The sequence below is a fragment of the Dipodomys ordii genome, unplaced genomic scaffold, assembly GCF_000151885.1.
Source record: "Dipodomys ordii isolate 6190 unplaced genomic scaffold, Dord_2.0 Scaffold35, whole genome shotgun sequence".
In the NCBI taxonomy this organism is placed as follows: Eukaryota; Metazoa; Chordata; class Mammalia; order Rodentia; family Heteromyidae; genus Dipodomys; species Dipodomys ordii.
This window is the reverse complement of record NW_012267251.1, coordinates 8,445,069-8,458,056: the sequence shown is the minus strand read 5'-3', so window position 1 is coordinate 8,458,056 and position 12,988 is coordinate 8,445,069. Positions and strand designations below refer to the sequence as shown.

At 38.5% G+C, this 12,988-nt stretch overlaps 1 protein-coding gene across 4 annotated transcripts in view; it reads right to left on the bottom strand.

Moving 5' to 3' along the window:
• The window catches only part of Ppp1r12b (protein phosphatase 1, regulatory subunit 12B), a 212,546-nt gene that overhangs the window by 119,566 nt on the left and 79,992 nt on the right, over positions 1-12,988 (bottom strand). The window contains exons 9-12 of one of the 4 annotated variants that reach the window (XM_013017500.1): positions 9,968-10,080; positions 7,273-7,476; positions 5,798-5,880; positions 4,331-4,456 (exon numbers count right to left, since the gene is read on the bottom strand). In XM_013017500.1, the coding sequence (XP_012872954.1) occupies positions 4,331-4,456; positions 5,798-5,880; positions 7,273-7,476; positions 9,968-10,080 (526 nt within the window). Of the gene's footprint in view, positions 1-1,775; positions 1,959-3,768; positions 3,810-4,330; positions 4,457-5,797; positions 5,881-7,092; positions 7,477-9,967; positions 10,081-12,988 lie in introns of those variants that run through there. The other 3 variants (XM_013017501.1, XM_013017503.1, XM_013017502.1) reach the window with 3 other exon arrangements.

Here is a 12,988-nt window from a genome sequence, read left to right as displayed (position 1 = left end):
GGCCTCAGGCATGCAAGGCAAGCGCTCTACCACTGAACCACCTTCACAGCCCCTGAAGTTTATTTTAAAAAAATAATAACATGTTTTGGTCTCTCTGCCTTGTATTAAGCTCCTGGGATGCCAGAGATTTTAGAAACATGTTGTAATTTTACTAGAAGGAACAGAGTAGGGGAAGCTTGGTAGTAAGGATCAAAGCTGTATGGTGAAGTCAGCTAAATCATGGGTTTGGAAGAACTTGAGGCTAAGTTTAAGCCAATGTAATGATCTCTTTTTCACCTGTAAAACAGAGGCAGTAATACCCTGACAAAGAGGATCCCTATGATGATGAAATAAAACAATGTATGTAGAAGATCTAACATAGTACCTAGAATACAATATAAACTCAGTGGAAACTAAACTATGACACAATAGACAAGATCCCTGCAGTGGACAATCTGGGTTCAAATCCTATTTCAGTTTCTCCCTCACTATGGGATCTTGAACAGATGATTAGGGAAGCTTTTGTCTGTTCCCTCATCTATAAAACAAGACTGTTTGCTGGAGGCAGCTAGCTGCTTAACCACAGTCATCATTTTTCCCCCTCTTACATATGGAATACCTGTATAACTGAGGGCAGTAATGTACTATTAAAAATCCATATTTCCTTGAAGTATGAAATGAAAGAGAGCAAGAAATTAGTGTTTCTCAGAAAATTACCAGTTTAGAAGGATTCTCTCTTTTCCTCTTTCCTACTTTCCTCCTGCTTCCTGCCTAGAATGTAGCCACAATGTATACAGCTCCAGGAGTTATTTTGAAACATGAAGCAATCCTTGAAAATAGAAGCTTTAGTGTAAAGATTAAAGAAGAGAATGACCAAAAAAAAGAATGTGAATCCTTTAACAACTCTGAAGGTAGTATGTTATCTCTATTTCAAGGCTTTCTTACACGCAAGGCAAACTACAAACCTCCATGAATTCCCCCCCCCCCCAACCGCCCAGTGCTGGGGATGGAATTCAGGACCTTTCTTGAGCATGCTAGGTAAAGGCACTATCACCACGCTACATCTCCAGCCCTCTGGTGTTTTGGTGATAATGTCTATACAGCTAGATTATTATGGGGGCTGATTATGAAGACCTAAAAATATCCACATAATTATACATCAACAGTAGTAATCACAAATCTGTGCTTTTGGCCAAGAGAATGATAACTAGTTATTTCAGGGAAAGAAACCTAGTAAATGACAGACATCAATTAACCATCGCCATAACCAGAGTTCTTGAAAAACACTATCATCATTAACAGTTTTTTTCATTTTCTTTGGGTCGGTTGTAGGGACAAGACCTAAAAGAACTTCTGATAACATGAAAAGAATTACAAACCACAGTTAGAACTAAAGCTAAAGTACTGCTGCAATTGCTACCCTCAGCCTCTATGAACCAGAAATCAAGATTCTATCACCCCTAGAATGCAAATGTCTATTCATAATTACTAGAAAGCTAATATAATATATAGGAATATGTTTGGTACTTATTTCCTACAACAGGACTGACCCTTAAATTGTTATCACAACTGGTAATATTACTGAGAAATAAAAGTAGTCATGCCAAGTTGACCCGAATGCCAAGTACAATGATACATTCCACAAAACATCAAAAGCATCTTCATTAAGTTGCAGACATTTTCACAGTAATTCAAACTTGCTTCTATAGTGGTACAGCCTCTTTGGTTCAAATTTTATGTGTTTCCAGGGTATTAACTTTGATGAACGTGACTCAAATGGCTCCAAGAAGCCTTACCTGCCAGGTTGTATAGATGCAGTAGTGTTTGTACTGATTGGTGCAGGGCAAGAAGAGGCAGGTTGCCACTGGCTGCCCCGAGAGGTAGATGAACCAATGGTAATGGGTGAGGTAGCAGAAGATGAATTGCGATTGGCTGAAATGTAGGGACTTGTGGGATCACTACTTCTACCAAATGAAGCACTGCAAAACAGCACATAGTCACTTTCTTCAGGACATGCTGCTCATCCACCATTTCCCAGCACCACCTTCCCACCCATATTGTGCACTTAAAAGGAATGAAGACCAAAGAGAGGGGCAACTGGGAAGTGGAGTACTCAACTCCAGCTGGAGCTAGGTGGCTGGCAGCAAGCAGGCAATCATCCAAAAGAAAGAAGCAATCATCACTCTTTGAAAGATGATATCTTGGTCAATCATCAAAAAGAGTGAAGAAATGTGAAGGAGAGATGATATTTAACACAGAAAAGCAGGAAAATAGAATTTATGTCAACAGTAGAAAGTAAGAATGTAAATAACAGGAAATAGCAAATTTCTATTAGAAAGAAATAATCTTCAACAAACCCAATACAAAAAATCATGCACCCCCAAGTGTCAGCCTGATAGGGAAGTAGTACTACAGAAGCCAGAGTAAGACCATAGAAATTTGGAGAGGTTTTAGAAATGTAAATGTAAAAGTTGTAAAAGAAGAAGCACTATGAAAAAAAATGACTGAGAACTACAGTTATTTAGCTTAAAACAACAATTAAAGGACTAAAAGCTTTAAATCTAGAAAGTAATACTATGGGTACTAAGAGCCCATTTTCCCTTATTTTAGTTGAAGACAGGTAAGAACTGTATTGATTGCAGCAAAAAATTATCTAGATTAGAATTAAAAATACTTCCTGACTAGAAAAGTAATGAGACACTTCAGGGGATGATCATAAAAAGTCATGAAATCTTCTCTGGAAAAGAGGCATCTTATTGGGCCACAGGAAGTTAATGCTTGTCAGTAAACAAGAGGTGACAGAAAATGGAACTCATACCAAGATTTGTCGCAGACAGGGAACAACAAATTCCTACTTGCACTTTCTTTTTCAAATGGAACATATGATTATTTCTTGAAAAGACAGAAATTTATAAAATCAAAATGTGTTTTGGGATTACATAAGATGAACTTTGAAAATTCAGGTATGAAGCAAGCTGTATATCTTTTCTCAAAAAATGCTTATATAATCGAGCATACTTTCTATCTTAAATAGAGGGAGCCCTTCTCTCCTCTGTCCACTATAAGTCTGGCAATTACATCTATCAAGCCAAATGCCACTCAGTTCACTTGCTCATGACTTGGTGTTCATGAAAATCAACAAAATAACTGCCTGGAAACTAAGCATCACTTTTCTCTCTCTCCTAGATCCAGAACATTATTTTCCTTGAAAAGTTTTTGATCTTAGATTTGACCGTAACAAAACTAAAGAAAAGACAAATAGGTTATAGCCTCTTGAAGGCCCTGGTTTCTATGAATGCCTGTCAGATCACTAAGCTATACTTGTACAATTTCACTGTTGAGCCCTTTCTTATAATGAATCTGCAGAACTGAAGATAGTTAAAAGGCTGTTTCTTTGATAGCTTTTTATTTCTCAAGTGACATTAACTATTTGACCAAGTGCCTTCTTGTCAGGTGGAGATCACTTTTGATCCCAAACAACTAATCTGCTCATACAATTTATCGTCAATGGAAGGTAACCAATCAGTCATCTAGAAAACCTCATGACAAATGCATGAAAGAGGCAGGTGGAGGCATTAAGTGGAAGTGAAGAAAGAATTGAAAGTAAGCAATGAAAAACAGATTCTTTCCACATCAGCAGCAAAGTTCAAATTAAAATATTAAGTAAGTGTATCTTGTAGCTTAATGGTTCTGGCAAAGATGCTTTGCTTGCTGGCTAGCTGTGGCAAAGAAAATAACTGCAGAAAAGGGAATACAGATGAGAGGAAAAAAAGAAGGAAACCCAAGTACCTTCTCTGCACCAAACTTGCGAGTTTCACATCTTGATGGATCTGAGGGCCATTAAAGTCATAAAAAAAAATAACTCAAGTCCCTAAATTAACAGGCTGTAATATGAAATGTCTTTAATGCAACAGAAAACTATTCCCCTTTCCAACCCCTTGCCACCCTACGAAAGTCCCGCCCTTCCTCCCCACAAAAATATAACTTGAAATGGGAATGACTAGTTTTAGAAAATAGAAAACCAGCTACTGGACAAGGATGTTTTAAATTCAATCTTTCCCAGAGATTACTAGAAGTCACTTCTGATAAAAGATTTTACTAGGACTGAGAAGATTGGGTATAAAGTCAGGTCAGTGGTGAAAATTTAGAATTAACATATTTTAATTCAGTTATTAAGAGAACACATTAACTTTTAATTTTAAATTAGTCAAAATGTTAATCCCAAGAAATCTAAAAGCAATTCATTTGTTGATTCATTGGATAACTGGATATAAAAAGGCATGCAGTTATTACCCATGTTCCCATAGCCATAGTGAAGGAAAATCACTGCCTACTCCTTTGCACCTGGTACCTTTTCAAATAGGTTGATACATAGTTGGAAGGAGCAATTTTCTGTTGGGTTTCATTGCCTTTCCCTTCATCCCTCCAGAGCTGCCGGGTATAGGAGCCACTCCTTACTAGATTAACAGCTGATTCTCTGTAGAGACATGAAAGCAAATCAAACAAAACACTGATTTGTACCACCAGTTTTACCCAGGATACAAAGCAAACAGAGAGAAAAGCCAACAGCAAACTAAAATATGGCTAAAGAAATGTATCTTCTAAGTGATTCTATTATATAAACCTGTTTTCTTAAAACAGAACACAAGTGCTACTGCTGGCTTTCATCTATCAACTTCAAAGCCAGATCATTTCAACAGGTACCAAATTCCTTATATCAAAGGGCCCTTTTGTAATGAAGAGTCACTTTTGTTCCTTAATTTATTTCCTTGTAATAAGTATTCAGTAGCAGGTTTTTATTGATTAAGCAAAGAAGGGATTAGTGGGGGAGATGAAGAAGTCTATCACAAGACGAGAAAAAGAAAAGGAGAGCTTCTGGGCACCTCTTTAGAGAAGAGACAGGATTTTGGATCGACATTGATAACTTGGGGTCTTTGCTGGTAAGGTTATGGGTCTTCGTATTTCATACAAGTCTCTAGAACAATCTTCTCAAGCTTTTATTGTACTTCAATTATCTAGGAATTCTTTCAAAATGTAGTTTTTTTTGTTGGTAGTGGGCTTGAACTCAGTGTCTGCATGCTGTCCTTGAGTTCTTTTGCTCAAGGTTAAAGCTCTACCACTTTGAGCAACAGCACCACTTCTAGTTTCTTAGGGGGTGGTTAACTGGAGATAAGAGTCTTAAAAACTTTTTTACCCAGGCTGGCTTCAAGCCGTGATCCTCAGATCTCAGTCTCCTGAGTACTAGGATTATAGGCGTGAGCAACCAGTGCCGGGCTCAAAATGTAGAATCTCAATGAACAGTTCTGTGGTATGGCCTGAGATTCTGTACTCCTAACATGTTCCTAGATGAGGCTGTTACTGCTGGTCAAAGGACCACACCTTCACAAACATTGTAGATTAGGCCAAGATGCACATATATTTCAAAGTCTCTATACTAATCTTACCAGATGAGGAAGGCTAGTTACAAATTAGAAGTTGATCAACTCAAATTATATTTTCAGTGTTTACTATGTTATAGGCATAAAACCAGAGAGACACAGACTTCTTTTACAGAGCTTCTGAGGTACTAAAATGAACTCACACTTGGGTCACAGATGTCCTACAAACAGCAATGTCTAACTATGCTAAAGTTAGAATTTGACGAGTAAAGAACTGGCAAAACAAGGGAGTAAGGGCTAGGAGGTATTCTAAGTTGAAGAAAAACCAATTCATAATGTGTACGCACATTTATGGAAAAAAGGTAGAGGAATAACGGCCAGGAGACCACTATGCCCAGAGAAGATAAAAGAAATCATGTTTTGGTCTATCTTATGATTACCTGTTCTCCTTTTCTTCAATGTCACTTGTGCTGCTGAGCCTCCGGGGAACTAGTGAACTAAAATAGCCTTTGTTTTCTCTTTCCTGTAAAATAGAAATAAGTAAAGCACAGAAAAGGCAGAAAACTGACAGAGCAGAAAACATTTTGAGCAAAAAAGGTAGAAATTAATATACCTATAAAATCTATCTACAGTCAATAATAATTCCATTTTGAGTGTTATTATAAAATATTAGCTTTCAAAAACTTATTCCTAACTTCCTTTCATTAAAACCCCATACAAAGGGATATAATTCTCAAGAGAAAAGCCAGGATGATCCAATAAAGAAGCCAGTAGCAAAGACTATAAAAAGCAGCAACCTTGTCAAGAGAGAAAGGGAGTCTTTGAAAAGCCACAGAGAGCTCTACTCTAATGTTCTCAATGAAATTAGCTTGACTTAGTCTCCTGTATATCTTTCCTTTAAATGTAGTGTCCTTAGGAGCATAAATAGCAAATATGCTGCAGAGTTAACCCAACCACTATACCTTACCACTTCAAGAAGTGTCCAGAAATGCAAGACACAGTAAGAAGACTATGATCACAAAGAAGACATGACCCCAGACAAGAATACTGAACAACCTTAATAAAATTTGGAACCAAACTCATCTTTAATGACTTTATGGATGAAGTGCTCATGAAGTTAACCTGATCAGATTTCTACAAATGAAAGAAATAAGTTCAAATTATTTCCTAGGCTGGATATGGGAGCACACACTTGTAATCCTTTTACTTGGGAGACTGTTAGAAGAGTTCAAGGCCAGGTTGGTCTATATAGCAAGTTCCAAGCCTGCTTGTCTCAAACTAAAAAAAGAAAAGAAAAACAATTTTTCTAATTACTAATGTGCCTGAACTGCATTAAGATTCACAATTGAACTAAGGAGTATTTGAATATCAAGGATAAGTTTCTGAGCCAGGAGCCAGTGGCTCATGCCTGTAACCCTAGCTACTCAGGAGGCTAAGCTCTGAGGATCACAGTTCAAAGCCAGCCCAAGCAGGAAGGTCCATGAGATTCTTATCTCTAATAAACCACCAGAAAACCAGAAGTAGTACTGTGGCTCAAGTGGTAGAGTGCTAGCCTTGAGCTGAAGAGCTGAAGGACAGCGCCCAGGCTCAGAGTTTAAGCCCTATAACCAACAACAAAAAAAAAAAGTTTCGGGTTCAGAAGAACCATTTAGGCAATTTCTTCTGAACAACTATTTTGATCTGGGTAAGGGGATAAAGAAGAATGAACATAAGGCCAGCCATAGGGAAAAGGTACTTTTTTTTTCTGGCCAAGCAAATAATAGCTAACAAATAGCTATTTGGTCACACTATCAGTGTATCTGTTTCCCTTTAAAAACTTTCTGCTCCGCAGTCAACTTATGGACTAGAAAATACTTTCATTTGTTTCCAGAATTGACTTTTCATAGAAGAAAATTGCCTTGGAATTCCCCCAGACCTTGTCTTTATTGTCCAGCAGAGCAGAGATCCGGGGGCTTGATGAAGAGCGGTAGATGGAAAGGCCTCGGTCCCGCAGAGCATCCCTGGAATTGGCCACTTCACTTAGCATATTGTGGCTGCCAGTTTTTCTGAGTCCCAGTCTCCATGAAGAAGGAGATTCATCTTTGGGCTCTTCCGGCTTGCTAAAAAGGCTGGAAGAGAACTATGAAGGAGAAAGCAAAGAAAAGAAGAAAAAAGAAAGGTTCAAAGAACAGTAAAGAAACAAAAATAGTCACCAAAGCATTTTTCCTCTGAATGCTTATTCATTGTTTCCACCTATTTACCTTTTCCACATTTAACAAAGTTCAGTAGAACAGCATAGAGCAGTGCCAGGAGAACAATACATGGCACAATTCCCCTTCACATGACAATTGCTAATCACCTCTCAAGGCATTCCTTTTCTCTAGGCCAGAAATAGACTCGTGTGAAAGAATTGCTCTCTTTCTCCAACTAGAACTGACCTGGAGCACCAGGAGGATGTATTCTAATGATACATCTTGACGTGCTGGGTACATGAAAATAATATGATCTGCTTCCCTAGGTCTCAACATCCTCATCTGTCAAATGGTAACCATGAGCTTAATTCTTCCCTATCGCATGTGGGGAGTCTAAAAGAACAGGATACGCTAATATACAAATATGCTTGAAGAAACTATATGTGGTAAGTTGATTTAATTTAGTGTTAACAAAAATAGAGGCAAATTTTAATGACCACTTTCAAGAAAACAATTTCATGTTTGACAAGAGTTCTAGTAGTTTTAGATTTCAGTGGCTAAAAAACTTAAGAAGAGGCTGGGAATGTGGCTTAGTGTTAGAGTGCTTGCCTAGCATGCATGAAGCCCTGGGCTCAATTCCTTGGTACCACATAAACAAACAAAAAAGCCAGAAGTGGCATTGTGGCTCAAGTGGGAGAGTGCTAGCTTTGAGCCAAAGAAGCTCAGTGCCCAGGCCTGAGTTTAAGCCCCAGTACTGGCAAAAAAAAAAAAATTAGTAAGAAAAAATTATAAGGGTCAAAACATTGCCATCCTTCTTATTTTGCTAAGTAACATCTTTGACAAGTGAGTAATTCACTATTATAATCATTTTACTTAAAAAAATATTTTTGATATCAGAAGCGAAAGCTTCAGAGCTGGATGTAGCATGTGCAATGCCCTCGGTTCCAACCCCGGCACCTCAAAAAAAACAAACAAACAAAAAAAAAGAATGAAGGAGGGGAAAAAAGGAAGGAGGAGATGGGGGAGGAAAGGGAAGGAAAAAGGAAAAAAAAATTCATGGAAAGCTTATATTGTCTTTTAACTATAATTTGGGGAAGCATTATCCACAAGATATAATTGGCTTTGTAATACCAGCCAGCAGTCCCATTTTAGGGCCCGGGGTTTACTGCAAAATGCTTAGGTCTTTCTCCCCAAACCAGGTCAAGTATAAGAAAAATGAAATATAAACACAAACTCATTCATCTCCATCTTACACTAAGATTTTTTTCTTGTTATCAGTCATCTGAATATGCAGATTTCTGTACTCTTTGCTTTTTACAAGCCATCCTGTTTTAAGAGGAGTCTTTCTTTTTTCTGTTTTTATAAAAGTGGAATAAGTACATGTGTGTGTTTGTATTTTTTTCCCAAGTTAGTATTTTTCTTCTTCAAAAGTAGGAAGTAGCCTAGTGTGGATAGCTCTTATCTTTACTTCTAGCTATTCAGGAGGCTGAGATCTGAGGATCTCAGCTCAAGCCAACCGGGGCAGTAAAATCCATGAGACTCTCATTTCCAATTAAACAAAAGCCAGAAGTGGAGGTATGGCTCAAGTGGCACAACCTCAGACTTAAGTGAAAACATTAAGGGATGGTACCCTGATCCAGAGCTCAAGCCCCAGCACTGACACACATACACACACAAAACAACAACAAAACAAAACAAAAAAGTTAGGAATAAATGTCTATTGCTTAAGCAGCACGAACTATAGGAGCCAGAGTAAGTTAAGAGTGGATCTTTCTTTTGGAGATAATGTTGGTATTAGAGATTGAACTCAGGACTTCAAGCATGAAGTCAAGGCAAGGGCTCTATAATCTAAGCCATGCTCCCAGTCCTACAGATGTATATGTTTTCCAAAGATGTATTTTTTTTTCCTGGCTGTGGGGCTTGAATTCAGGGCCTGGGTACTGTCCCTAAGCTTTTTTGCTCAAGACAAGCCCTCTACCACTTTGATCCACAGCTCCACTTGCAGTTTTCTGGTTGTTAATTGGAGATAAGATCTCACTGATTTTCCTGCCCAGGCTGGTTTTTTGTGTTTTGTTTTTTGGGGGGGGTTTGGTCCTGGAGCCTGAACTGTGTGCCTGGGTGCTGTCCCTCAGCTCTTCAGCTCAAGGCTAGCGCTCTACCACTTGAGCCACAGTGTCATTTCTGGCTTTTTTCTTTTTGCTCATGTGGTGCTGAGGAATCGAATCCAGGGCCTCAGGTATGCAAGGCAAGGGCTCTACCACTGAGCCACCTTCCCAGCCCTCCCCGGCTGGTTTTGAATTGTGATCCTCAGATCTCAGCCTCCTGAGAATTACAGGTATGAGCCACCAGCAACCCAGCTTCAAGGATGTATCTCTGAGGCCTTTCTACATTTATTGGAGTAGTGAACAATAAAACCAAAGTCAATTCTGAAGTACTCACTCTCCTAGCAGAAGAGGCAGAGAAGGTATTCTGAGTTGGTGATGGTATCTGCTCCATGACGCTACTCTTGTTTTCAGGACTGGAATGGTTGACAGTGGCTTCTGTTTTTTTATCTATCATTTAAGGCAAGAAAAGCAACAAGTCCAAGTGTAAAAAATCTTATCTTTTTGTATATATGTCCTTTGCTACTAACAGAAAAGATTTTCTCATTATAAATGCCTGGACTCAAACTAAGATGAACTCTCTCTAGCAACTGTGGGCAGAAGAAAATGAACTCAATAGTATTCCCATCTTGGTAGGCTTCAACTTGAATTTCCAGATAAAAATTGCCTCCATATTATTAGTTATATTGCATAAACATTCATCAGTAACTACTATTATAAAGTAGATTAGCAGAGGAAAAAAAGCCAGAAAAAAGTATAGGATAAGCTCTGCTTTCTACATAATTACAATCAAGAAAAAGAGATAAGATACATTACAATCATAAAACAAGATCATTTATACTTTAGGAATTACATTGATTGATTCAGATCATCAAGTGCTACAGGATTTCCTTCTGAGGAAGGAAACAACAAAGAAAGTTGCTATAACAATCAAGGCTCTCCACAGAAACAACCAGAGTGAGTGAGAAGATAGTGATATTTGGTAGGTGAAGAAGAGAAAAGGGAGTGAGTAATGGCTCAGAATACACATCTGCTGGTGGTGAAGTGGCTCACCTAATTTAAGCAATCAGTATTCTTGGAATTACAATAGAAAATAAAGGAAGAAAGGATTGCAGAGGAAGGTTAATTGCAGGTTAAGTTGGACTCAGAATAGAAATAGGAGTGATCTACTACAATAGAGTCATCAATCAGAAAGTGTATCTATTTAATTTATTGCTGCATACTAAATAACAAGCATAGTGCCTGTACCTAGTCCCTATGGATCTGGCCTATATATTTTGGTTCTTTTTTTTTTTTTTTTTGGTCAGTCGTGGGGCCTGAACTCTGGGCCTGGGCGCTGTCCCTCAGCTCTTCAGCTCAAGGCTAGCGCTCTACCACTTGAGCCAAGCACCACTTCTGGCTTTTTCTGTTTATGTGGTGCTGAGGAATTGAACCCAGGGCCTCATGCATGCAAGGCAAGTACTCTACCACTGAGCCACCTTCCCAGCCGCCTGTCTATATATTTTGGAAAGAGAGATCCAGAGTAACCTACCCATGAATTATATGACAATTTAAAGCCACATCTTAATTTTGTGATATTAGCAAAGTTACTTATCCTATTAGAACCTGTACTTTCTTATTGCTGTATCAGATTTTCAGTTCTTACTTTTTCACTTTGGCTTTTTTTGAGATTGAGTCTTGCTATGTAGCCTACTCATGTGGGCCTCACACTCGTCATCCTCCTGCCTCAGCCTGCTCAGTGCTGGGATGACAGGAATGGCATCCTGGCTCATAGATTTTGATTCCTTTCTCATGAAAACTGTTATAAAGAGAAGAGCTAAAACTATTTTTTTATCTGTGGATCTTTAAAAATGAGACCAATGCATTCAACAAATATTTGTTCAGTATATGCATATGTGGCAGGCAACATCTGGAAATGTTCTCTTCTTCCAACATATTTATTGAGCACCTACCACAGAGAAGGCCTTGTACTAAGCAGATAGGCCACAGAAAGATGAAGAAGATAGAAAATATATTCAAGTGTTTCCAAAGTTTGCCAGTAGGTGGACGGCAGAAGGGGGTGGTGGTAATAATAATAAGCAACAAGAGAAAAGCAATATAAAAGAAGTTCAAACAGATAGCTATAAAAGTTAAAGAAGGGGATAAAACCATGTATCTATCCTGTAAGGCTTCATAAAGGACACTGATTGAGCTGGGCTTTGGAACATGAATAACATTTCAGTTGGCAGAGAACTAGAGAAATGAGTAGGGCAGCTCACTGGAACCATCTGGCTACTGCCCACACCAGACTACTGAAACTGCTCTCTAGGATTACTAGTGACTTCATCCTTAAGCTCTCCCTTCTCACTATTGCCCTGATTCTTGAGGAGGAAATACCTGTCCTATTTTTCTCCTTTTCTGCCCCCTTCATTGATTCATCGTTACTTCCTAAAAACATTTTGCCCTGAGATTCTTTCTTATACCTTTATTCTCTAAAATCTCTCCTCTTACTTATGCAGATAGGAAGTGGCGCTGTGGCTCAGCAGTAGAGCACTAGCCTTGAGCTGAAAAGCTGAGGGATAGCGCCTAGGCCCATAGTTCAAGCCCCATGACTGACAAAAACAACAACAACAACAAGCTGATGTACTTATGCAGATAATTTCCACTAGTTCTCTACTTCTCTGAGGAATTCCAAACAAACTCAAGATCTCTGGCATGTCTCATGCTAACTAGGAAGCCTAATTCACTTACCTCATTCAGTATTAATTTTCCCATTCTAAAAAGTGGTATTAATAACATGTACTTCAAAGTATGGCTGTAAAGATTAAATTGTTTAAGTGCACTGCAAATGAAAAATAACTATACAGATATGAAATTTGACTACAATTACCTGAACTAGATAGAAACCTTCTTACTAGTGAATACCACTGATTGAATTATTTTTTTTTTCACGGTATACATGTGTATGTCTTTCTATTTCTCTACTAGATATATTACAAAAAAACATTTAATGTATATGAATGCATGTCATGTGCCAAGAATTGTGCTGAGCCCTTCATTAGAATAACATACCCAGTCTCCCCACATAAAAATGAAGAGTGTTCAAACAAAAATAAGTGAGTAATGTTAGAGGAACACAAAGAGGGAAGTAATGAGCATAGGCAGGGAAAAGGAAAGGGCCTGCTACAGTTTAAATATGAAGTGCCCTCAAGTCTGTGGCTCATGCTTATAATCCTAACTACTCAGGAGGCTGAGATTTGAGGATCGTGGTTCAAAGCCAGCCTGAGCAGGAAAGTCTGTGAGACTCTCATCTCCAATAAACCACTCAGAAAACTGGAAGTGGCTCAAGTGTAGAGCACTAGCCTTGAGCTGAAGAGCT